General features: G+C 40.8%; 1 protein-coding gene across 9 annotated transcripts in view; it reads right to left on the reverse strand.

Moving 5' to 3' along the window:
• MAGI2 (membrane associated guanylate kinase, WW and PDZ domain containing 2) overlaps positions 1-24,505 on the reverse strand; it is a 1,367,587-nt gene that overhangs the window by 178,042 nt on the left and 1,165,040 nt on the right. For 8 of the 9 annotated variants that reach the window (XM_075345212.1, XM_075345205.1, XM_075345204.1 and 5 more), the window contains one exon: positions 15,487-16,128. The exons of the other annotated variant lie outside the window; for it this stretch is intronic. In XM_075345212.1, coding sequence (XP_075201327.1) covers positions 15,487-16,128 — 642 coding nt within the window. The remainder of the gene's footprint in view (positions 1-15,486; positions 16,129-24,505) is intronic. 9 annotated transcript variants of the gene reach the window in all.

Genomic DNA, 24,505 nt, shown 5'->3' on the forward strand with positions numbered 1-24,505 from the left:
CCTTCCGCATAGCCGGCGTGAGCCGCAAGACGCAAGTAGGAGATGTTCCTCGCTCCTGCGGCTTCACACACAGCGATGTGTGCTGCCGCTGGAACAATATAGTAACATCGGTCATTTCCAAATTATGGAAATGACCGACGCTACACCGATGATACGATTACGACGATTTTGTGCTCGTTAATCATATCAAAAAGGCTTTACACACTACGATATCGCCTGCTACACCGGATGTGCGTCACTTTCAATTTGACCCCACCGACATCGCACCTGCGATGTCGTAGTGTGCAAAGTGCCCCTTATGCTGTATTGTGTCAAGGAAAACTGACCCTGGTTTGGCTTTCTACTTATAAACTGGCTAACTGGTTGGCCTGGGTGTCTATGAGATGTTGCAGTTCCATCTTTTTTAAATGTTTGTATCACTTTGCTATAATATTCTGATTGATAGGTAAAGTTTTGCTTATCTTCTTGTAGCCTTCACCTTTCTTTTGTATAGAATTTAATTTTCTTTTTCAGATCTTGTGACATTTCTCTATTATGTCGTGCCATTGCTAAAGGCCATGTCTCACTAAGCAACATCGCTAGCAACATCGATGCTGAGGCACGACTTTTGTGACGTAGCAGCGATGTTGCTAGCGATGTTGCTGTGTGTGACATCGAGCAACAACCTGGCCCCTGCTGTGAGGTCGCTGGTTGTTGCTGAATGTCCTGGACCATTTTTTAGTTGTTGCTCTCCCGCTGTGAAGCACACATCGCTGTGTGTGACAGCGAGAGAGCAACAACTGAATGTGCAGTGAGCAGGGAGCCGGCTTCTGCGGACGCTGGTAAGCAATGTAAATATCGGGTAACCAAGAGGCCCTTTCCTTGGTTACCCGATATTTACCTTCGTTACCAGCGTCCACCGCTCTCAGCTGTCAGTGCCAGCTCCCTGCTCCCTGCACACATAGCCAGACTACACATCGGGTAAATAACCTGATGTGTACTCTGGCTAGGAGTGCAGGGAGCCAGCGCTAAGCGGTGTGCGTTGGTTACCCGATATTTACCTTAGTTACCAAGCGCAGCATTGCTTCCACGCGTCGCTGCTGGCTGGGGGCTGGTCACTGTTTGCTGATGAGATCTGCCTGTTTGACAGTTCACAAGCAACCCGTATAGCGACGCTCCAGCGATCTCTGTCAGGTCAGGTTGCTGGTGGGATCGCTGGCGCGTCGCTTAGTGTGACAGTACCTTAACAGCATGAAGTGGGAAGCGGTTTGCTTTGTTAAGTAATGATCATTGATAGTCAATTGTCTGGTGGACACCTGTATAAATAATTATATTTATCTGTTGTTAAACTCTTGTTAATTAAAATTTTACAGTCTAAACCTTTGCTTTTAAGACTTTCATTTTACGTGTACTTATTTTTGCAACATGCTCTTAAAATAATTTGTTAGGAAAATTAAATTTTTGGGTGGACAAAGTAACAAATCTTACAATTCATTTTTGTATGGCATCCCATAGAAAATGCTGATATTGAAAGTTAAAGAAAGGTTCTCTGACAAATCTGTTGGGGTATAATTGTTTTGCTGAGCACTGTTTATGAACATATATTTATTACACCCTACCACCCTCACTAGGCTGTAAAAGCGAAATTACAATCATACTTCACACAAAAAATATGCTAATATCTTATCAGATTTCCCAATTATATAATTGGAAATAATTTTGCTTACAGAAAGGCTGAAAATTATAATTTATAGGAATTAAAAAATGAATTATCTAATATATAAAGCTGAATGTGTACATGTATGTGTGTATGTCCGGGATTGGCATCTGCACCGTCGCAGCTACAGCCACAAAATCAATTAATTTTGCCCCTATCTACATAATGGGGAAAAAGTGAAACGAAAAGTGTATCCGCACCGTCGCATTTACAATCACGAAATTTTGCACAGACACCTCATGTGACCCAGGGAACGTCGTAGACTATGCTTTGACAGGAAAATTTAACCCCACGCTTTACAGTTACTCTCCAAAAAACATGCCTCCATTAAAGTAAATGGAGCCTGGAACTACAGGTTATTAGTAGGAGCTGTGATTGGTTGCTTTAGGAACAAAAGACATTCATAGTATAAGAAGCTTATAAGTGAGGTAATAAGATGTCGGTGGGGAGATGGATAGAGAGAGACAGACAGAGACAGACAGAGACAGACAGAGAGACAGACAGAGAGACAGAGACAGAGAGACAGACAGGGAAAGAGACAGAGAGATAGAGACAGACTGTGAAAGAGACAAAGAGATAGAGACAGACAGGGAAAGAGACAGAGACAAACAGTGAAAGAGAGAGACAAAGACAGACGGTGAAAAAGACAGACAGAGACAGACCTGGAAAGAGACAGACCTGGAAAGAGACAGATGGGGAAAGAGACAGATGGGGAAAGAGACAGATGGGGAAAGAGACAGACAGACATGCAGACAGGGACAGAGACAGGCAGACAGGGAAGGAGGAGACAGCCAGAGAGACGGACAAAGATAGATGGGAAAAGACACAGACCTTGATAGAGAGAGACGAGGAAAGAGACAGACAGAGACAGGCAGACAGGGAAAGAGACAGACAGGAAAAGACACAGACATAGAGACGGGGAGACAGACGGGGAAAGATACAGACCTAGAAAGAGACAGATGGGGAAAGAAACAGAGAGATAGAGACAGACAAAAAAAGAGACAGACAGAGACAGACAGATGGGGAAAGAAACAGAGAGCTAGAGACAGACAAAAAAAGAGACAGACAGAGACAGGCAGACGGGGAAAGAGACAGATGGGAAAAGAGACAGACTGGGAAAGAGACAGACGGGGAAAGAGACATACTGGGAAAGAGACAGACCGGGAAAGAGACAGACCTGGAAAGAGACAGACCTGGAAAGAGACAGACCTGGAAAGAGACAGAAGGAGCACATTACTTGGCCAATTTAGTTAAATCTGTGTGGAATATCTGTGGTGTTGAAATATATGTTGTGAAATGCTTCTATGAGCTTAGTTTTTGCCTTTTAATAATTACATTTCTATCTATTTGTTTTGTGGTTTTTGTGTGCAGAATACATTTTTGTTAATACATTCTATTTTGTTAACAACAGTTATTAACCCGGGCGAAGCCGGGTAGTACAGCTGGTTAGAATTAAAATAGATGACTAAAGGTCTCCTCACTGCCTCATAAGCAAAGCTAGATACTTTGTAGCAGATTCATTAAAGACTGACACTATACAGGCCAGTTTAATGAAAGGGTGTGATGGGGTAAAACATGGCAAACTCATTAAGATATGCTAAATTTATTAAGTTGAGTGAAGCAGTTAATAAATTCAGCAATGATAATCAGGGGTTGGAGTAGTATTTCTGGTTTAAGTAACACTGATGTGGAGTAACTTATGACAAATTTGGCGGGTGGGCTCTACTTCCAGTTTTGCCCATATTCAACTCATGTTCTGTTAAGACTGCGAATTAGCTAAGTATTCTACAACATAAAATTGGTATAAAACACTGATGAATTGGCCCCTAGATCACAGTGATGATATATTGAGGGTATGTGCACTGGAAGGTTTTTTTTTCATAGTTAAAAACAATGAATCTATAAGAGAACTCCGCTTCAGGAAACTATGTGTTTGTGAAGAATTATTGGAAGGTGTTTTCCAGAAGGTTTTTTATTTACAACATTCTGATTGGATAGTGCCTAGTTTGGAGAGTATTTCCATATGGAGACACTTCAAAGGAATGACATGCACTTTCTTTTCTCTACCAAGCATTTTTCAAAACCTGAAGCTGAATAAAAATACTCAAAAGACTGAACATATAAAACAGCAGCAAGACATTTTACAAAAGAGATGAATACTATAAGTCCTTCCAGAGGGTTCTTTTTTAGCAATATGTTCAGGCATCTTTTTTGGAGTAGACTAGCTTCAAACTACTTCTAAAATAGCCCACCTCTGTATAACAAACCCTAAAAGGCTTCCAGAAACCACGTTGCTGTCAGTCAGATCTAAATACTGCAGAATATTCTCATTTGAAAAACCTATATATATATACTGTATATCTATGCAAAACCCTTAAAGTGAACCTGCCAGGTGCAATATGCACCCAGAACCACAAGCAGTTCTGGGTGAATAATTCTAATCCCTGCTTAACTGTCTGACCATCTAGTAGCATAGATAAAGAGATGTTTAGAAAAAGTATTTCTACAGATCCTTTATGATATGCTAATGAGTGCAGGGACTAGTTGCAAGGGCTTTAGTTCCCCCACAGGGGCGTGCTAACATGCTATTCAATGTCCATTTCCCAGCCTCATCAGTGGTAACGTGCGTACCTGTGTCCGTTGTCACCACTTCAGATGCCGGGTTTAGGGTTATTGCGCATGATCAGAAGTCCCAGCACTTCCGGTCATGCACACTATGAAGCCGGGGGTACGCGTCCTGGCTTCACAGAGGTCTAGTGCGCATGACCGGAAGTGCAGGGTCTTCTGATCATGCGCACTGACCCTAAACCCGATGTCTGAAGTGGTGACAACGGACACAGGTACGCACGTTAACGCTGATGATGCTGGGCAATGGGCATTAAATAGTATGTTAGCATGCCCCTGTGGGCATGCTACATCATAGTGTATATTCTTGAGCTCAGGTTGCAAATATGTTCTTGTTGGTCAACTTTTTTGGTTGGACTGTTTGAGTTGTAGTCATTTTGTGCAACCATCCACACGCAGAATTATTAGGCAATGTGTATATTTCATTATTGAACAACTGAAGTGCTGTCACTCAAGAAGTTAGTACACCTGAATATTTAAGAAAGGAACGGTAAAGTTTTGTCTTTCTTAGGAGAATATCTACATGTGCACAATAATTTGGCAACTAAATGACAATGGTTAATTTTCCCATCTCAATTGTTTCTTTTCACCTGTTGTGACCCTGTTGACTATTTTCCGCAAAACATTTGATGGTTCTGTGATCACACTCCAAATCTTTTAGGAATTTCAAGATTGTTGCAACCCACTGTAAAGGGTGCTTTACACGCTGCGACATCGCTAGCGATTGCTAACGATGTCGTGAGCGATAGCACCCGCCCCCGTCGTTCATGCGACATGTGGTGACCGCTGCCGTAGCGAACAATATCGCTATGGCAGCGTCACACGCACATTCCTGTTCAGCGATGTCGCTGTGACCGCTGAACAATTCCTCCTTCAAGGGGGAGGTGAGTTCGGCGTAACAGCAACGTCCCAGCGGCGTCACAAAACGGCCGCCCAATAGAAGAGGAGAGGAGGAGATGAGCAGCCGGAACATGCCGCCCACCTCCTTCCTTCCTCCTTTCCGGTGGACGCAGGTAGGATGATGTTCGTTGTTCATACGGTGTCACACACAGCGATGTGTGGTGCCGCAGGAACGATGAACAACCTGTGGAATGAAACACCAACGACATTATGATTTGGAGCGACGTGTCAACGATCAACGATTTTTGCCGTTTTTGCGATCGTTGATCGTCGCTCCTAGCTGTCACACGCTGCAATGTCACTAACGACGCCGGATGTGCGTCACAAACATCGTGACCCCGACGATATATCGTTAGCGATGTCGCAGTGTGTAAAGCACCCTTAAGACTTTTTGGCCCATTGTGCCTAAGGAAACAAGCTGCCTAATGATTCTGAACAGCATGATAATGGTTGCTGGTGTCCTTAGGCCACATCCTCCTTCACTAAATAAATACACATCACCTGATATGCTTCATCCAATAAGCATTCCTGTTTATAAAGCTTAGAGTTGGAATTTCTGGATAAAAATGATATCACCAAAATACTCACTTGCCTAATATTCGAGCACAGTGTATGTATGTACGTGAAATACTACATTCTAGTATGATAACATTTCTGCACAATTAGCAACATGTGTTGTTATATCTAAGCACCACTCTTGGAACAACAATCTTAACTTGCATTGTCATATCTTAACCTTTTGAGTTTACAGCCACTATCACTATATGCTGAAGAGCTGGTCCTACTCCCACATAATCCTTCATGAGGGATTATATATTTTTTAGCAGACACCCGACATTAACTGATGCTGTCAATGCTAGCTATGACCACATCAGTTAAACCTCTTATATGCTGCTGACAATCAAAACAACAGCACTTAAAAGACTTCCAACATGGCTGGTTGCACTTCTGAAAGGCCATTGGCACATAGCATGATGCCATTAAGCGGTGCTGATCAGTAGAGATGAGCGAACCTGAGGTTTGATTGTCGAACTGAACACCTACTTAAAAAAAAAAGTTAGGGATCAGGGTTCGAATGCCTAACGTGCGAACTTCACTTGTGCGAGCTGCGCTGTGCTCAGGCCCAGTGTGAGCAGCTTGCAGTGTTTGAACGTCTCACACTGGGGGTAACATCAGCATGATTACATGTAGTGTGCAACCCAAAAATGTTTTTGAAAAACCCCATTCACCCTCCCTTGGAAGTGATCTGCTCATGGCTGGCTGTATATGGCCAAATACTCAAACTTCCAATCAGTTACCTGCTCTGGGGTTCCGAGCCAGTGGAGGTTGGGCTTGTTTGCTGCCTTCGAACTGAAACTTCACAGAACCGCTCATCTTTACTGAACAGTGTCCATGACAGTGGCAGGCTGCACCTCAATGTCTACCACATTACACCTTCTATGAATCTCACACTTTTGGCTACAAGTAATAAGAGCTTGTCAATTTCACTAAATACTACAATAATTTAGAATTGCAGTGTACTGAATAGGCCATCAAGCAGGTTCAAGTTTCCTGAGGGAACTAATTGAAAATGTGAAAAAAATAAAGTTTAAGAAAAACACCAAAAATGAAAATAGAGAAACGTAAAAAGTAATATATTTGGAATTGTCATGTGTGTATTTGGCAAAAGTAATATAAATATATTTAGCCCATATATAACCAAGTTTAGATTTTTTAAAAATTTATTCAAAAAAACCTTTGAAATTTGGTATTGCTATAATTGCTCTGTCCTAAACAATTATGTTGGTAGGTCATTTTTATCACACAATAAATGTTATAACAATTAAAACTAAAGAAACAATGGCAGAATTGCGTTATTTTTCATAATTTATTGGCCCTTGGATTATTTTGGCAATTTTCTAGTAAACTGCACTTGAAGGAAATATGTATGGTGTAATTCAAAACTATAATTTGTTCTGTAAAAAAACATCATGAGGCTTTGTGGACAGAAAAAAGTAAAAGTTATGTTTTTTTGGGATAAGGAGAGAAAAAAAGATAAAAGCGCAAGAGTGTGTGATAATGAGGGTTCCACCGATGGGATCCTTAATGATTACTTGGAGTGTTTGAATGGAGCCAGGGTTGCACATGCACGATGCTGCACCATTTATTGTCTATGAGACTAAAAGAGATAGAAAATCAGAGCGTTGCTCACATCAGTGGTATTTGGCTGCAGGGCCGGATCCGGTACAAATACATTTCAGCTCAATTCACCTCCAATGGAGTCACGGCGGAATGTGGTCACATGCAGTTGCGTGCATCACACATGGCCACATCTTGCTGCGATTCCATTGGAGGTGAATTGAGCTGGAGCGCATCTGCAACAGATCCGGCCGTGCGGTAAAATACCGCTGATGTGAGTGACGCTGTCTTGATCAGTACCAAAGACAATAATAAGAGCAGCGGTGCACATGGGCAACTATCACGCCATTCACAGAGAACCCTTTACTATAAGCGGTAGGAGCCTGAGCAGTCAGATACTTATCACTCATCCTATGAGTAGATGACATGATTTCCTTGTGGGACAAGTACAACCCATAATTTCACATATTCATAAATTCAGCCTGAAATTATGTAAAAGTATCATTTGGTTTTGTTTAGTGCTATGATATATTGATGATAGAGACTCATTATTGTCACATCTCTCAAACTCATTAATGTTGCATTACAATTTTCTTTTGTAATTCTTCTGACCCATTTTCAGAGAAACAAGTGTGCCTTAGAATTAATTATTCTGCTAAAAGTTATTCTAGCAGCTGGGAACTAAAGCAAATGATTGTCTGTTCATTTTTGCTTAGCTTCCGTAGAAATGTGTTTACTTTTTACTGCTGCCATCTGTATGGCAGATATGTCAACGATGGTTTAAAAATCCCAAAAGGGTAAAATCTTACTCTTTAAGGCTTTTTGGTTTGCCAAAGGATTTATAGCACGCCATATTATTTTATTACTTTTATAAGTGTATCCAGTATTTTAACTCGAATGAGGCGGAACTGCTCAATTGTAGCACTGAGTACTGCACCTGCATCTCCTCTTCCTTTGTTGCCCACCAAACCCCCTCTCTTCCCAGAGTCGCAGTCAGGTAAGGAATATGGAGACTGCTGCCTATTAGGAGTTTCTTAGCTAAATAGCTAAATAGGTCCATCTAGTTCAAGATTCCTCCATCAATTACACATTTTGTCATTATGTCATTTATAACCAACAATGTTGTGTGTACTGAGGAAATCATCTAGCCCTTTCTTAAAAGCTGATATATTGCCTCCAATTACTACCTCTTGTGGTAGGGCATTCCACAATCTGACTTCTCTAAGGCTGTAAACGCACGTTGCGTAGTGTCCATGCTGAAAAATCTGCAGCGATTTGGCAGCTCATGTGCACTTCAAATCGCTGCAGAACCACTGAGTAATGGATGCAGTGTGTCTGCAGAATAAATGCCGATTTCATGCGCTCTGGATGATGCATCTCCCATGGACAGAGTGGAAGCAGCTTCCAAAGCGCACGGAATAAGTGACATGTTACTTTTTTGAGCGCAGCGATTTGGATCACAATTTCAGCATGCAAATCGCTGCGCTCTCAAACGCAACGCGCGGATGGATTATGCACAATCTTCATAGATTGTGCTGGGGACGCAGGACGCATGCGTTTACATTGCAGTGCAATATGCAGCATAAACGCATGAAATTACGCAACATGCGCACACAGCCTAACTGGAAAGAATCCTTTCCTATTTAGCTGCCGGATTCACCTTTCTTCCACTCGCAGTGAGTGCCCCCTGGTCCTTAGTATAGTGTTTGGAAATAATAAGTCATGTGCCAGTCCTTTATATTGACCACACATGTATTTATACATAGAAATGAGATCTCCTCTGAGACGTCTTTTTTCTAAGCTAAACAAATCCAACTTTTCCAACCTCTCATCATATGGAAGGCCTTCCATTCCTTGTAGTAGTCTAGTTACCCGCCTTTGAACTGACTCTAACTACTGTATGTCCCTTTTACAATGTGGAGCCCAAAACTGGATTCCAAATTCCAGATGTGGCCTTACAAGTGATTTATTGAGGGGTAACAATACATTGGGATCCCGGGATCTAATCTCTCTTTTTATACACCCTAAAATCTTGTTTACTTTAGCAGCTGCTGCCTGACATTGAGTATTGCTGCTCAGCTTATTTGGAACCAGAATCCCCAAGTCTTTCTGCTGTTCTATAGTCCCGAGTTTACTTTATTGTATATGCAGCTGTAGGATTACTCCGTCCTAGGTGCATTACTTTACATTTATTTGCATATACGTGATAAGCTGTAGGGCAGCAGCTCTAAAAGTCACTGAACCTTACTATTAGTGATGAGCGAGCGTGCTCAGCACTGCTAGTTACTCAATCGAGAATCGGGGTGCTTGGGTACTCGCAGAGTTCGGCCAAGTATCATGAATGCCCTGATATTTTGTCCGTAAAACAATGACCACAGCGCACAGGCTTGTTTCACTGCATGATGTGTGCTGGCATCGCAGGGAGAGCCATCTCCAGTCTCTGAATGGTTCTATCAGGGGATAAAACCACACTCTTGGACATAGTGTGACAAAAAAAAAAAAAAACCCGCGCTCCCTCCTGCCGGAAATGCTTTGTTTATGGCTGGCTGTATGCGGACAGAGACCAAACAGACCAATTATTGAATTTTCATAATGCATATTACTTGCGTCGAGCTCCTCTGAGCGTCTGACCAGCATTCAAGCCTTTTAGTGCTCGCTCATCACTACTTAATACACAACTGTATCCTGTGTACACTGTGCTACCATATGTCAAGGTAACTCCCCCGATCACTCTTCCTCACAGCTAATGCATAGCTCCTTATCTATGTCTTTAAATAACCCTTACAGTGGACTTTGGGGTTCATTGTCCATATGTACCTCTGTCATGTGCCTTAGGTGTATGCATAGGGAGCATAACCAAGCATCTGCAATGTGTGCTTGGTGTGTTCTGCAGTGTGTATATGCAAGTTTACAGAGAATCTGAAATGTGTGTGGATTAGGGTTGCCAACTTGATTATAAAGGGTTCTTTACACGCTGCGACATCGCTAACAATATATCGTTGGGGTCACGGTGTTTGTGACGCACATCCGGCGTCGTTAGCGACATCGCAGCATGTGACAGCTAGGAGCGATGATCAACGATCACAAAAACGTCAAAAATCGTTGATCGTTGACACGTCGCTCCTTTTCATAATATTGTTGGTGGTGCATGCCGCTGGTTGTTCGTCGTTCCTGCGGCATCACACATCGCTATGTGTGACACCGCAGGAACGACGAACATCTGCTTACCTGCGTCCACTGGCAATGAGGAAGGAAGAAGGTGGGCGGGATATTCCGCCCGCTCATCTCTGCCCCTCCGATTCTATTGGATGGCTGCCTTGTGACGTCGCTGTCACGCTGCACGAACCGCCTCCTTAGAAAGGAGATGGTTTGCCGGCCACGGTGACGTTGCTAGGAAGGTAAGTATGTGTGACGGGTGTAAGCGATGTTGTGCGCCACGGGCAGCGATTTGCCTGTGACGCACAACCGACGGGGGCGGGTACGCTCGCTAGCGATATTGATAAGGCTGTGTGCACACGTTTCATTTTTGCAGTTTTTTTTATACTAATGCCAGCAAAGTCAATGAGAGTCCTAAAGTGTAGTGCGTTCAGAATTTTCTTCTTGCAGATTAAGTGCGGAAACAAATCTGCAGCATGTCAATTCTTTCAGCATTTTTGCTGCAGATTTCTCCAATTCTAATGAATGGGAAAAATCAGCAACAAAAAGGGATGGTGAAAACGCACTGAAAACGCGGCAAAACCTGCTAAAAGATGCAGAAATGTAGCAGAAATTTGTGCATGAAATCCTAATATGTGTGTACAAACCCTTATTAGGTATTTCTGGACAACGTATCAAAAAATTACAGACAACCAATAATTGTTACAGGCACATTGGAAAAATATAATAAATCATTAGGGTTAAAATGTGACAAATCTAAGTCCATAATTTTGATATAAAGCTATTAGCTGCATTTACTGTGACCCATAAAATGATGATAATTACAGTAATAATTTGAATCAATTTATTCAGATTCAAAAGATCACAAAAACACATAATTTTTATGGCTTACATAAAGGAGAAAAAAGTGCCCTATATTGTGAGTGAATTTCTGGATGGTTGCTGGTGCAGAGTGTATACTGTACGGTTGTGTTATATATGAACTCCTATGAGTGATTGAAGAATGCAATGTGAAGCAATCAGTGCCAAAAGGGGTAGCACTCTATAAAAGGGGTAGGACTCTTCTAAAAGTACTAGTCCTGCTTTGTTCTTACAGTTGTTGGAGTGGAGATGTTTTGTGATTATAATAAATCAAAGATTGCCCCATGTGCAAAATCATAGCCTGTGCATTCCTTTAAAGGGAACCTGTGATCAGAAATTTAGCTTTAAACCTAAAAGTTTCCCCCTCTGCAGCTCCTGGGCTGCATTCTAGCAAGGTTTCTATACTTTTTGTGGCCCCTTTTAAACCAAATTAAATACTTTATAAACTTGTACCTTTTGCTATGTAAATTTTGTAAATCGTCCATGGGGCGGGCTCTCTGGTGACCGTTGCTGTTCCTCCAGCACATTGATGCCATCCCCCCACGCTCCATTTCATCCATCAGGACACCGCCCACTGCGCCCGAGGTGCCGCCCACGCCAGGATCGCTGGTGACGTGTGTCACAAGCACGAGAGTATGGGCGGCGCTGTTATTGCATTGCAAGTGCCTGCCCATAATCTCATGGACGCGCTTTCCCCCACTGCCTCCAGCGTTCTGCGCAAGCGCTCGCCGGCCAAATGACCTGACGTCACCTCCTTCCCATCTTACCCTGCAGCAGGGCAAGATGGGAAAGAGTTGACGTTGAGTCATCTGGCCAGCAAGCGCTTGCGCAGAACGCTGGAGGAAGAGGGGAAAGTGCGGTCACGAGGTTATGGGCGGCACTTGCTGATGACATTCACAGCGCCGCCCATAACCTCGTGCCTGCGCAAAACGTCACCAGCAGTCACACGTGCACACAGTGCACAGTACCGCTACAGTCGCACAGTGCATGCGCGGGACCACGGGCGCCCAGGGGCGGCGTCCTGAGATATGAAATTCAGCGTTGGGGGGCGGCGTAAATCTGCTGGAGGAACAGCAACGGTCAGCAGAGAGCCCGCCCCCATGGACGATTTACGAAATGTACATAGCAAAAGGTACAAGTTTATAAAGTATTTAATTTGGTTTAAAAGGGGCCACAAAAAGTACAGGAACCTTGCTAGGATGCAGCCCAGGAGCTGCAGAGGGGGAAACTTTTAGGTTTAAAGCAAAATTTCTGATGACAGGTTCCCTTTAAATAAGCCACTCTGACTTCCTCCAAACAATCATGTGGCCGGCAGCCATCTTGGCCGCCTTTCCCATGCAATAGACACTTACATTGCACATCTTATAATATATGTCAATCATGCAATACTGTAAGCTCTTTTGCTGATCATGAACTAATTTCTCCCAGGTTAATTTTTTCCTCTTAAACATTTTGTAACCTTTCACACCCAGCTTAGTGACTGCAGAAGAAGAAAAGTGAAGTTTCTGAATTGCTCATTGCAATGCCTAGATCACAACCTCATTGAGATACTGGTGATAACTCACAGCTGCAGTTCATGCTAGGACAACACAAAAAGTATAAAATCTGGAGGCTTTTTGCCAAAAGGAATGCAAAGCTTTACCACATAAGCAAAATAAAGTATGTAAACCTTCATTAACACAACAGAGTGTAATACCCAATATTAACAATAACTATTTGTATTACAGTTTTTTCTCACTGGACTAAAAGTGCATGAAGAACACAAGATATCCAAAACTTTGAAAAGGACAGGGAATTCAACTTTTCTTTTATTGCTATGTTTTGTTTAATAATTGTGATATTCTGTGATAAATAAGACTCATTTGAAAAAAATAAATGAAACATAATAGAAATGTTGTCTAGTAACTAGTGCTTGAAATTCTGCATGGGCTATATAAACCTATGAGCACAACTGTAGCTTAGCAAAAAGTAGGGGACAGATGAAAAACTACAGAGTCTTTGTATGTAGTCAATTACAAATTAGGTTAATAGACTTTTTTAGATACTAGCAAACCAGTTATAGAACATATTTTTCATCAAGATCTCTTTATTGTCTTTTAGTTTTATTAGAAAATGCATTAGCCAAACTAAAAAAAGTGAAGCCTTCAATTCAATAACACCTTGTAAAAAAAAGTCCTTACCAATCCTGTACTTACAAAAGGTTTTCCAACACCTTTCATTTGTCCTAACTATTCCTAACTCTTTCCTAATATATTTCTGCTATTTTTGCTGTTCCTATAAGCTCATTTCTCTGCAGCTCCTATATCCTTCTGTTATTGTTCTGGCTCTGCTAATGCTGATCTGGAGGACGGAATTGGACGAACTGAAGAGAGCATGTCACTAGTGGGGGTGGGGCTACCTCTCAGTAAGTAACATAAGTCTGGGCATGCATGCTCAGATCAAACTTCACTCCTTTCAGCTTTGGGTTTGGGTTGCAGTGTAATACTTTCATCTGACAAGCGCTTCAATGTGCAAATCATTAAATAGTATACCACAGGGCTTGTCAGATGCAGGTATGGCAGTTCAAGGCAGAATTCAGCTGGAGTAGGGTAAAGCCTGATCTGAGCTTGCTCATGCTTGGTGCCGACAGTCTGCTGAAGCATTGAACTGCCTCCAGCTGACAAGCCCTGTGCTATACCATCTAATGATCGGCACATTACAGTGCTTGGCAGATGAAAGCATCGCACTGCTAGCCGAGCTCAAGGCTGAGAGGAGAGTGAAGTCTGATCTGAGCATGCAAGCCCAGATTGCTATCACAAACCAACAGATAGCCCTGCCCCCACCAGTGACATGCCCTGCTCAGATTGTCCGAATCTGGTCTCTGGAAGTAGCAGATCCAGACCAACAACAGAAGCATATAGGAGCCACAGAGAGATGAGCTTACAGGAGCAGGCAGGTAGCAGAAGTATATTAAAAAAAGAGTTAGGAAGAGTTAGAACAAATGAAAGGGAGTAAAATTAGTAATTGGAAACCTCCAATATTTCCATCATGAAATGAAGTGCCAATCAAATCTTCAGGAACTCTATCCATTTAGCATCATATTTGAGACAGACAAGCTATCCTTCTATTTTATGATATTTGGCAGAATAGTTGTGTGAAATCTGATATAGGTTGAAGTGAAGAATGGGGAGATAAAATTGTGATAGTGGAGGGATATATTTGCCTACACATAGTCATTTTTCCTATTTAACAAAGAAAAAAAATCTAAACTCAGAATATAAGGATAATAGTGCATACTCAATTTCACACAAAGCATTAATAAAATGAGAAAAATGTCAAGTTCTGTGGGCTAGTAATGTATATATGTAAATGTCAATAGCATAATCGTGTACGACAGTTTGTGCCTCTTGCACATCCATTGACCTCACTTATAGAATAATCTCACTCCGATGTTCAGACATGGTGTATCTTTTACAAGATAAGACAGTCACATCAGATTTCCTTGAGAGACTACATTTTCATAATTGCTCTGATTATCAGATTAGTCAGAAATACAATGTTACAAATTAGTGGGAAATTACATTTTAATAGGTTCAACATTGCTTTCATCTTTTAATTTTCCATGAAAATCTTCCCACATGTAAAATGATAACAAAAGGGAATATTTGTAATTTACCAAAATAGCAAAATCATTTTACTTAATGTAACTTTGTTTTTAATGAAGAGCATAATTAGAGTGAAACCGACCTTTATAATTACCCAAATAATTACGGAAACTTCAGTCAAAGGTCATTTCTTAACACATAATGGCTATTTATATAGAAAATGGTGCAATTTAAAACCTAACAACAAACCAAACAGACTGAAAATGTTAACCCTAAAGGCAGAAATCAGTTGTAAAATTATAGCAAATGAGATTGAAAGAATCCATATTGAGCAAGGTGACATCAATAGTTGAAGAACCACTGTTAGAAAGCATGAGTCTCACATTGACAAGACACTAGGCCATATGCAATAGTTGGTCTTTTACAGAGTTATATTTGTTGTAATCTAAACCAAATATATATATAATTAAAACCAGACATATCATTATATAGTACAAGACCAAAATAAAATTGTACATGCAAATAAAACCACATCACTTTACTTACCTCCTCTGTGAATTACCAATGAGGTCTCATTTCCCACAGGACATTCTTTGAGTAACTCTACTACTTCTAAATGGTTTAAATTCTGTACATTCTGCTGGTTGATCTCCACTATTAGGTCTCCTTCGAATAAACCAGGGCATCCCTGAACGTCTAGTATTTGCTTCACTCTTTGCCCAGTTGGACTGTCTGCTATTGTGAAGCCAAAGCCCTGTGCCCCTTTCACAATGGTTAAGGTCATGAGTTCTGCTTGTGTGGCCCCAGAAGAAGCCATTGATACATTATCATCATGTGCAGGTGGAGGTGGTGGAAATGTATTTTCAAGCTGACTATCTGCTGGGATGGAGTGCAAAGAAGGCATTGGTCGTTCTGCTACATCTGGTACAGATTGAGACGTCCTAGAAATGTATTCCAAATAGGTCTCATAGTTATTTCTTCCATTAACCACTACTGGAGGCCTTTCTATTACTGCCAGAGGTGGAACCAAGCTGCTTGAAGGTTCTTCAGGATCATAGGGTAGGGGATATCCTCGACATAGCACCAAGTTTACACTTTGACCAATTGGAACTGACTGGAAGAGTTTGACCACATCTGCATGTGTGTGGCCAAGGACACACACTTCATTAATATACACAATGACATCACCTACAAAGAAAAGACAAATGAATGATAAAATTATATTACAATTACCATTCAAACATAGTACATTAAATACTGAGGAGCTGCCTATGTGCTCTGAAGATGAGAAAGCATACCCAATACTGAAAATGTGGAATTTGTTCAGATGACCTCAGAGTTATGAAATAAACCATACATGGAAACTATCTATTTTAAACCAATACAAATTTGGAAATAAAACAATGCATTCTGATTTTTAAAAAATTAAAAATAAATATTTACTTAACTTTTCTTTTACTGATCATAATTTGCAAAGTCTGAGGTCATCTTTGTTGTGAATCATCAATAATTCTAAACATTCTAAAATACCTTTTCAAATAAATGAATAAGAAATTATAAAGTGTTGCACCATAAAGCAACCTTGTTACATATGGAAGCCTGTATATGATGATTAATAAAGATGGTAACAGGAGAGGCACGAGAGGTGAATGAAAACAGGAAAGTGCCAACAGTGGAAATTTAATGGTCAATTTTCTAGTCTAGGACGCTATATAAAAAAATATATGCTCAAGAAGAAATCTGTTCATATTTTTCAATGCAGCAATGTACCTTCAATTTGCTATAAGCAGTCATTTATAGTTGTTTTTACTTGCCCCATCTATTATATAAATGCACACATGAAAACTTTTTGCTCTTCCTTTAGTCCTGTTCCACGCCCAAGTATTCTTTATTTATCTTTTTTTTCTTTAAATCCACTACACGGTCCCAGTAAAATAGACCTTTTTAATCAATGTTAATTTTTTCCAAAGAGGCGTCACTCATAGTGTAGAACACCCAAGAGACACACGCAAGTGAATCCCATCACCCGAGCCCACTAAAAAAAAAAAAAGTGGAAATATATGCGCTAAATTTCTGCAACTGTATGACATATTTTAAAAAAAATATATAATAAGATTAAAAAAACTGTTTACTTTCAACCTGGTGACAGGTCCTTTTTAAGTTTATGTCTAGAATATCCATTATCATGTAAAGCATATATTGTGTTCAATGGACATGCTTATGTGAAATTACAATACTGCAACTGTTAAAATAAAGTTAGTTTTACATTAGAGTCAAGCTGCAAACTAACAAATATATATACAGTAGGTTACAAATATATTAGAGATGAGCGAGTCGATTCTCAAGGTCCTGGTCCAGAGGCCACATTAGTATGCTGTGACTGCTGGATGAGAGCTTCGAGAACCCCTCTTTCTTATCTCCCAACAGTCCTGGATCCTCTTTAGATTTGATTCGCCTACCCACCTAGCTATTACATACATCATGCATACATATATACATACATGCATACTGTAATACATATATATATATATATATATATATATATATATACTGTATACACACAGTACAGACCAAAAGTTTGGACACACCTTCTCATCTCTAAAACAACTGTTAAGAGAAGACTTTGTGCATCAGGCCTTCATGGTAAAATAGCTGCTAGGAAACCACTGCTAAGGACAGGCAACAAGCAGAAGGGACTTGTTTGGGCTAAAGAACACAAGGAATGGACATTAGACCAGTGGAAATCTGTGCTTTGGTCAGATGAGTCCAAATTTGAGATCTTTGGATCCAACCACCGTGTCTTTGTAGAAAAGATGAATGGATGGACTCTACATGGCTGGTTCCCACCATGAAGCATGGAGGAGGAGGTATGATGGTGTGGGGGTGCTTTGCTGGTGACACTGTTGGAAATGTATTCAAAATTGAAGGCATACTGAACCAGTATGCCTACCACAGCATCTTGCAGCGGCGTGCTATTCCAACCGGTTTGTGTTTAGTTGGACCATAATTTATTTTTCAACAGGACAATGACCCCAAAACACCTCCAGGCTGTGTAAGGGCTATTTGACTAAGAAGGAGAGTGATGGGGTGCTACGCCAGATGACCTGGTCTCCACAGTCACCAGACCTGAACCCAATCGAGATGGTTTAGGGTGAGTTGGACCGCAGAGTGAAGGCAAAATGGCCAACAAATGCTAAGCATCTCTGGGAACTCCTTCAAGACTGTTGGAAAACCATTTCGGGTGACTACCTCTTGAAGCTCATCAAGAGAATGCCAAGAGTGTGCAAAGTAGTAATCAAAGCAAAAGGTGGCTACTTTGAAGAACCTAGAATATAAGACATATATTCAGTTGTTTCACACTTTTTTAAGTATTTCATTCCACATGTTTTAATTCATAGTTTTGATGCCTTCAACGTGAATCTACAATTTTCAGAGTCCTGAAAATAAAGAAAACTCTTTGAATGAGAAGGTGTGCCCAAACGTTTGGTCTGTACTGTATATTTATATATATATATATATATATATATATATATATATATATATATATATATATACAGCGGGGAGAAAACGTATTTAGTCAGCCACCAATTGTGCAAGTTCTCCACTTTAATAAGATGAGAGAGGCCTGTAATTGACATCATAGGTAGACCACAACTGTGAGAGACAAAATGAGAAAACAAATCCAGAAAATCACCTTGTCTGATTTGGCAAGATATTTTTTGAAAATTTTGGTGAATAATAAGTATTTTGTCATCTAAAAACATGCAAGATTACTGGCTCTCACGGACCTGAAACTTCTTCTTTAAGAGGCTTCTCTGTCCTTCACTCATTACCTGTAGTAATAACACCTGTTTGAACTTGTTATCAGTATAAAAGACACCTGTCCACAACCTCAACAGTCACACTCCAAACTCACTTATGGTAAAGGCCAAAGAGCTGTCGAAGGATACCAGAAACAAAATTGTAGCCCATGCACTAGGCTGGGAAGACAGAATCTGCAATAGGCAAGCAGCTTGGTGTGATGAAACTGTGGGAGCAATAATAAGAGAATGAAAGACATACAAGACCACTGATAATCTCCCTTGATCTGTGACTCCACGCAAGACACACCCATGGGGTCAAAATGATAATAAGAATGGTGAGCAAAAATCCCAGAACCACACGGGGGACCTAGTGAATGACCTACATGGAGCTGGGACCACCATAACAAAGGCTACCATCAGTAACACACTATGCCGTCAGGGACCCAGATCCTGAAGTGCCAGATGTGTTCCCCTACTTAAGCCAGTACATGTCCGGGCCCATCTGAAGTTTGCTAGAGAGCATTTGAATGATCTAGAAGAGTAATGGCAGAATGTCATATGGTATAATGAAACCAAAGTAGAACTGTTTGGTGGAAACACAACTCGTCATGTTTGGAGGAGACAGGAAGCTGAGTTGCATCTAAAGAACACCATACCTACTGTGAAGTATGGGCATGGCAACAGCATGCTTTGGGGCTGATTCTCTGCAAAGGGACCAGGACGACTGATCCGTGTACATGAAAGAATTAATGGGGCCATGTATAGTGAGATTTTGAGTGCAAACCTCCTTCCATCAGCAAGGGCATTAAAGATGAAACGTGGCTGGGTCTTTCAGCATAATGATCCCAAGACCACTGCCAGGACAACGATGGAGTGGCTGTGTAAGAAGCATACAAGGGTCCTGGAGTGGCCTAGCCAGTCTCCAGATCTCAACCCCATTGAAAACCTTTGGAGGGAGTTGAACGTCTATGTTGCCCAGCAACATGCCAAAAACATCACTGCTATAGAGGAGACCTGCTTGGAGGAATAGGCCAACATACCACCAACAGTGTGTGCCAACCTTATGAAGACTTACAGAAAATGTTTGGCCTCTCTCATTGCCAACAAAGGATATATAACAAAATATTGAGAAGAACTTTTGTCATTGACTAAATACTTATTCTCCACTATAATTTGCAAAAAAAATCTTGCCAAATCAGACAAGGTGATTTTCTGGATTTGTTTTCTCATTTTGTCTCTTATAGTTGTGGTCTACCTATGATGTCAATTACAGGCCTCTCATCTTTTTAAGTGGAAGAACTTGCACAAGTGGTGGCTGACAAAATATTTTTTGTCATACTTTTATACTGTATATATATATAGATATATATATATATATATATATATATATATATATATATATATATATATATATATCTAAAATAATGTATGTACACACACACAAACAGGTCACTGTGAAAACATTTTAGGCAGGTGTAGAAAGAATGCTACAAAGTAAGACACTATTCACAAAAAGAAGTGTTAATAGTTTAATTTTAGCAATTAATATAAAATGTGAATTAGCAACAGAGAAAACTAAAATGAAATCAATATTTGGTGTGAGAATTGTTCATCATACATTATATCACAACTACGCACAGCAAAAATTAATGAATGTGAAGAAAAACAAGTGTGCAAAAAGATTAGGATCACTAATTATAATGCTAAAAATACTCTATTAATATGCAAAAACAAAAAATAGACACACAATTAAAAACATTTTAAAAGCAAAACAGCTATCTAATAATCCATAGGTGTGTCCATGTTAAGACCAACACTAGAGATGAGCGAACCCGAGGTTTGGTGTTCGTACCTAACACAGACTTTACAAAAAAATAATTTCTGGTTTGGAGCGTGGATGCTTTACGTATGAAAGCCACTAATATGAGCATTGCTGTGCTCAGGTATGCTCTGTGCTCAACTCAGTGCAACCCGCTTGCAGTGTTAGAACAACTCGCAGTGGGATAACAACAGCGTGACCGGATGTAGGCTACACCCTAAAAAACAAATGGAAAAACTCCGTCCACATTCCCCTGGAAGTGATCTGTTTATGGCTGGCTGCATGTGGGAGGAGACCTGAACTGCCCAATTAGTGACTTCCATAGGGGTTCAGGTCAAGTCTGGGTCCCAAACCAAACCTTATCTAAAGTGCGGCTAAACCCATTGAACCGAATTTCCAAGGGTCCGCTCATCTCTAACTAACACCTTTACTCCAATGTCCAATATTATTATTATTATTATTATTATTATTTATTTATAGAGCACCATTGATTCCATGGTGCTGTACATGAGAAGGGGGTTACATACAAAATACATATACAAGTTACAGTAGACAGACTAGTACAGAGGGAAGAGGGCCCTGCCCTTGCGGGCTTACATTCTATAGGATTATGGGGAGGAGACAGTAGGTGGGGTGTAGGTGGGGCGGCAGCTCCGCACGGTGGTGGGGCGGCAGCTCCGCACGGTGGTGGGGCGGCAGCTCCGCACGGTGGTGGGGCGGCAGCTCCGCACGGTGGTGGGGCGGCAGCTCCGCACGGTGGTGGGGCGGCAGCTCCGCACGGTGGTGGGGCGGTAGCTCCGCACGGTGGTGGGGCAGTGAGGTCATTCAAGGTTATAGGCATTTCTGAACAGATGAGTCTTTAGGTCCAATAGGTCATAATAATCCAGAAACCCACTTGTTAGTATAGATAGCAGTAAAATGCTATTGATATAAGGATAACTCAGATGTCACAAATGACAAATAAAGAATATATAGGTAATTTTAAATAAAAAACAAGAAAAAATCTAAGATGTCAAAAAAACCAAATCCATATATTGCTATTGAAAGCATTTATATATAAGCTTTAACATAAAAAAGAGGAGCCCCGATTTCAGTGGAATTGTCTGGATTTGAGGGCTCATCCCGCTTTCCCACTATTCACTGCTCTTGTCCCTCCTCATCTTTCTATTGCAGTGCATAATATAAACATTCACTGCGACTCCTGCTCCTCTCAGGGCATAAATTAAATTCTCCTCTCCCTTGGTTTCCATGGAATGAGAACTTATGAAGCAGCAGGTCTACCATTGAGCCATTACCTGGACTGAGAGGTAAAGGAGGATTTGGTAATCTTGACCTGTATTGCAGGCAGGCAGCCCAGAAGTAGATTATTCAGCTACATAGAGATAAATATACATATCTCTATATGTCCCTACAGGTGAAGAAAAAGTCAGATATTTTGTTCCTATAAAACTACAATAAAATAATGAGAAATAATTACAAATATGGCATTTTTTTTTCTTTTCATCCCTCCCTGGGACTCGAATCAAAAACTTTCAAACACTTTAGCAGCAGCACTAGCTTTTGAGCCACAGACTCTGGTGATGTCACAGGGAGAACTTAGTATACTTGAAGTTGCAGTGCAGCCTTTGACTCCACGGGCAGATTGCACATTGTACATAGAAGCATCTCTATATCCTGTGTTCTGGAGGAAGAATATTTTTTTTTCTTATAATAAAATTACTAAAAAATAATAAAAGAAAATAGAATTATATTTCTAATGTGCTTTTAAAAAAACCCCAAAACAAACCCATCACAAATCAGCAAATAACATGGTCATATTTGATGTCACTGTAATTCATAACGACCCGCACAACACAGTGATCAGACTATTTATGGGGATTGGTAAATAGTGTAAAAACATGGCGTGATTGATGATTTTTCTCTATTAAATCGATAAAAAATATAATAAAAATGTATAGCTGACGCCGTGTTCATAAGTAGCATAAATGCTGCTTTTTCTCTCCAGGTGTCTGCACCACGGAATGCAAAAACAATCTTCTCTGATTATTGCATTTGCTGTTTTTTTATGCATTTTCCCAGAGAGTTGATACATGTTTGTTGAAGATGTGAATCCTGTTTTTAATGCTTTTTAATTCTAAAGAAAAGCTTTGATTCTGCATTTAAAAATTCAACAGCATTTTTGTTGCTTGTGTTTTTTTAGGCTCCACAAAGAAGCCTATAGAGAAAAAAAGCACTAAAACTACAGAGTATAGTGGCGTTTTTGCATGAAAGCACATCCACTTTGCTTGGACATTTAGTCAGTGTTCACATGTAGCATAAATGTTGTGTTTTTTTTCTGCTGCTTTATTTGCATAGAAATTTTGATGTGTTTAATTGTCCAAGCAAGGTAGATGTGATGTAATGAAAAGACACTGAATTGTACGGTTTTGGTACTTTTTTTTCTCTAGAGGCTTTCATGTGAAGCGTAAAAAAACACGTAAAAAATGTTACTTTTTAAATGCAGAACCAAACTTTTTTTGTATTATAAAAACGCTTAAAAATGCTTATTCTCATCTGTACCAAAAACACATGAAATAATGGGGCAAAGGCATAAAAAATGCACCAAAAGTGCAATAACCGGAGAAGATTATTACATGTGTAGTTTGGTGCAGAAACCTGGAGAAAAGAAAACACAGGATTTCTGCAACATGTGAACACAGCCTTAGGCCCCCTTCACACGTCAGTGAAAAACACTGACGTTCTTCACTGACGTGTAAAACACGCACATGTCCCTCCGTGTTCCGTGATTCACGGCACACGTGGGTTGTTCATGTGCAATCCGTGATTGCAAATGGACATTACTCACCTGCCTTCGCTCCTGCTGTCCATGGTGCTGAACTCCTCGGCTCTGCAGTGTCCACCCACCACTCTCTGCAGCTACTTCTGGGTCGGCTGTTCCTGCTTTCATGAATATTCATGAGCCGGGCAGGAGCTCCAGAGAGCGGAGGCTGCACAGCGCGTTGCTGGAAAGGTGAGTTGAAAATGTTTATTATTTTATATGTCAGTGTTTTTCTGGTACATGTTTCATGGATCACACACGGATCACACCATAGTGTGGTCCTGAGGTCATCAGTGATGCCAGAAAAAAACGGACTCGTCTCCGTGCAGAATCACGGACACGCGTGTATGCTGCACGTTCAGTGAAAAAAAACTGATATGTGAGCAGACCCATTGATTATAATGGGTCTGTGTATGTCAGTGATTCTGGTACGTATAAATAAAAAGCACATACGTACCAGAATCGCTGACGTGTGAAGGGGGCCTTACAGACAAAAAAGCAACACGTCATATAGTGAAGCTACATAAACATGAGAAAGTTCTGGCTGCTATGACTATGAACAAATCAACAGTCCAAGGCATCTGCTGCCATTCCGCACTGCCAAATGGGTGTGACTTGGGGGTGTGGTCAAAATTTGGTGCAGTGCACTCCTCAATTTGTCATTCTTTCTGTTTTTCAAAAGTTGGGAGGTATGTTGTCCATCCAAGTTCTGTTCAGAGCAGAAGCACAAGGCACAAATAATAACTGAAGATAGTAGATGACTACAAAAATCTTCTGTATAGGTGTCAGGAAGTAAGGCAACTGATTGAAGCAGGTGCCCCTCTGCCATGCTCCTGCCTGTCCACGGCTGTATGGACAAGTTGTGCTGACAGTTTTTCTTTTGCAGAAAACACACCTTTTGTCACAAATTTTAAAAATTGTTCGCCGAAATCACAGTAAAATCGCAACATTTTTGCATCATACAATCCCCGCACATGTCTGTTGATCTGATCAGCAGACGTGCGGTTAACAGGTGCGGGTGGATCAGTGATCCACCCACTTCTATTAACCCTTTAAATCATTCAGTCAAACACTGACAACACAATTTAAAAAGGGCTGTGGTGGGGCTTGTATTGTTGCCTGCCC

The sequence above is a fragment of the Anomaloglossus baeobatrachus genome, chromosome 4 (genome assembly GCF_048569485.1).
Source record: "Anomaloglossus baeobatrachus isolate aAnoBae1 chromosome 4, aAnoBae1.hap1, whole genome shotgun sequence".
NCBI lineage: Eukaryota > Metazoa > Chordata > Amphibia > Anura > Aromobatidae > Anomaloglossus > Anomaloglossus baeobatrachus.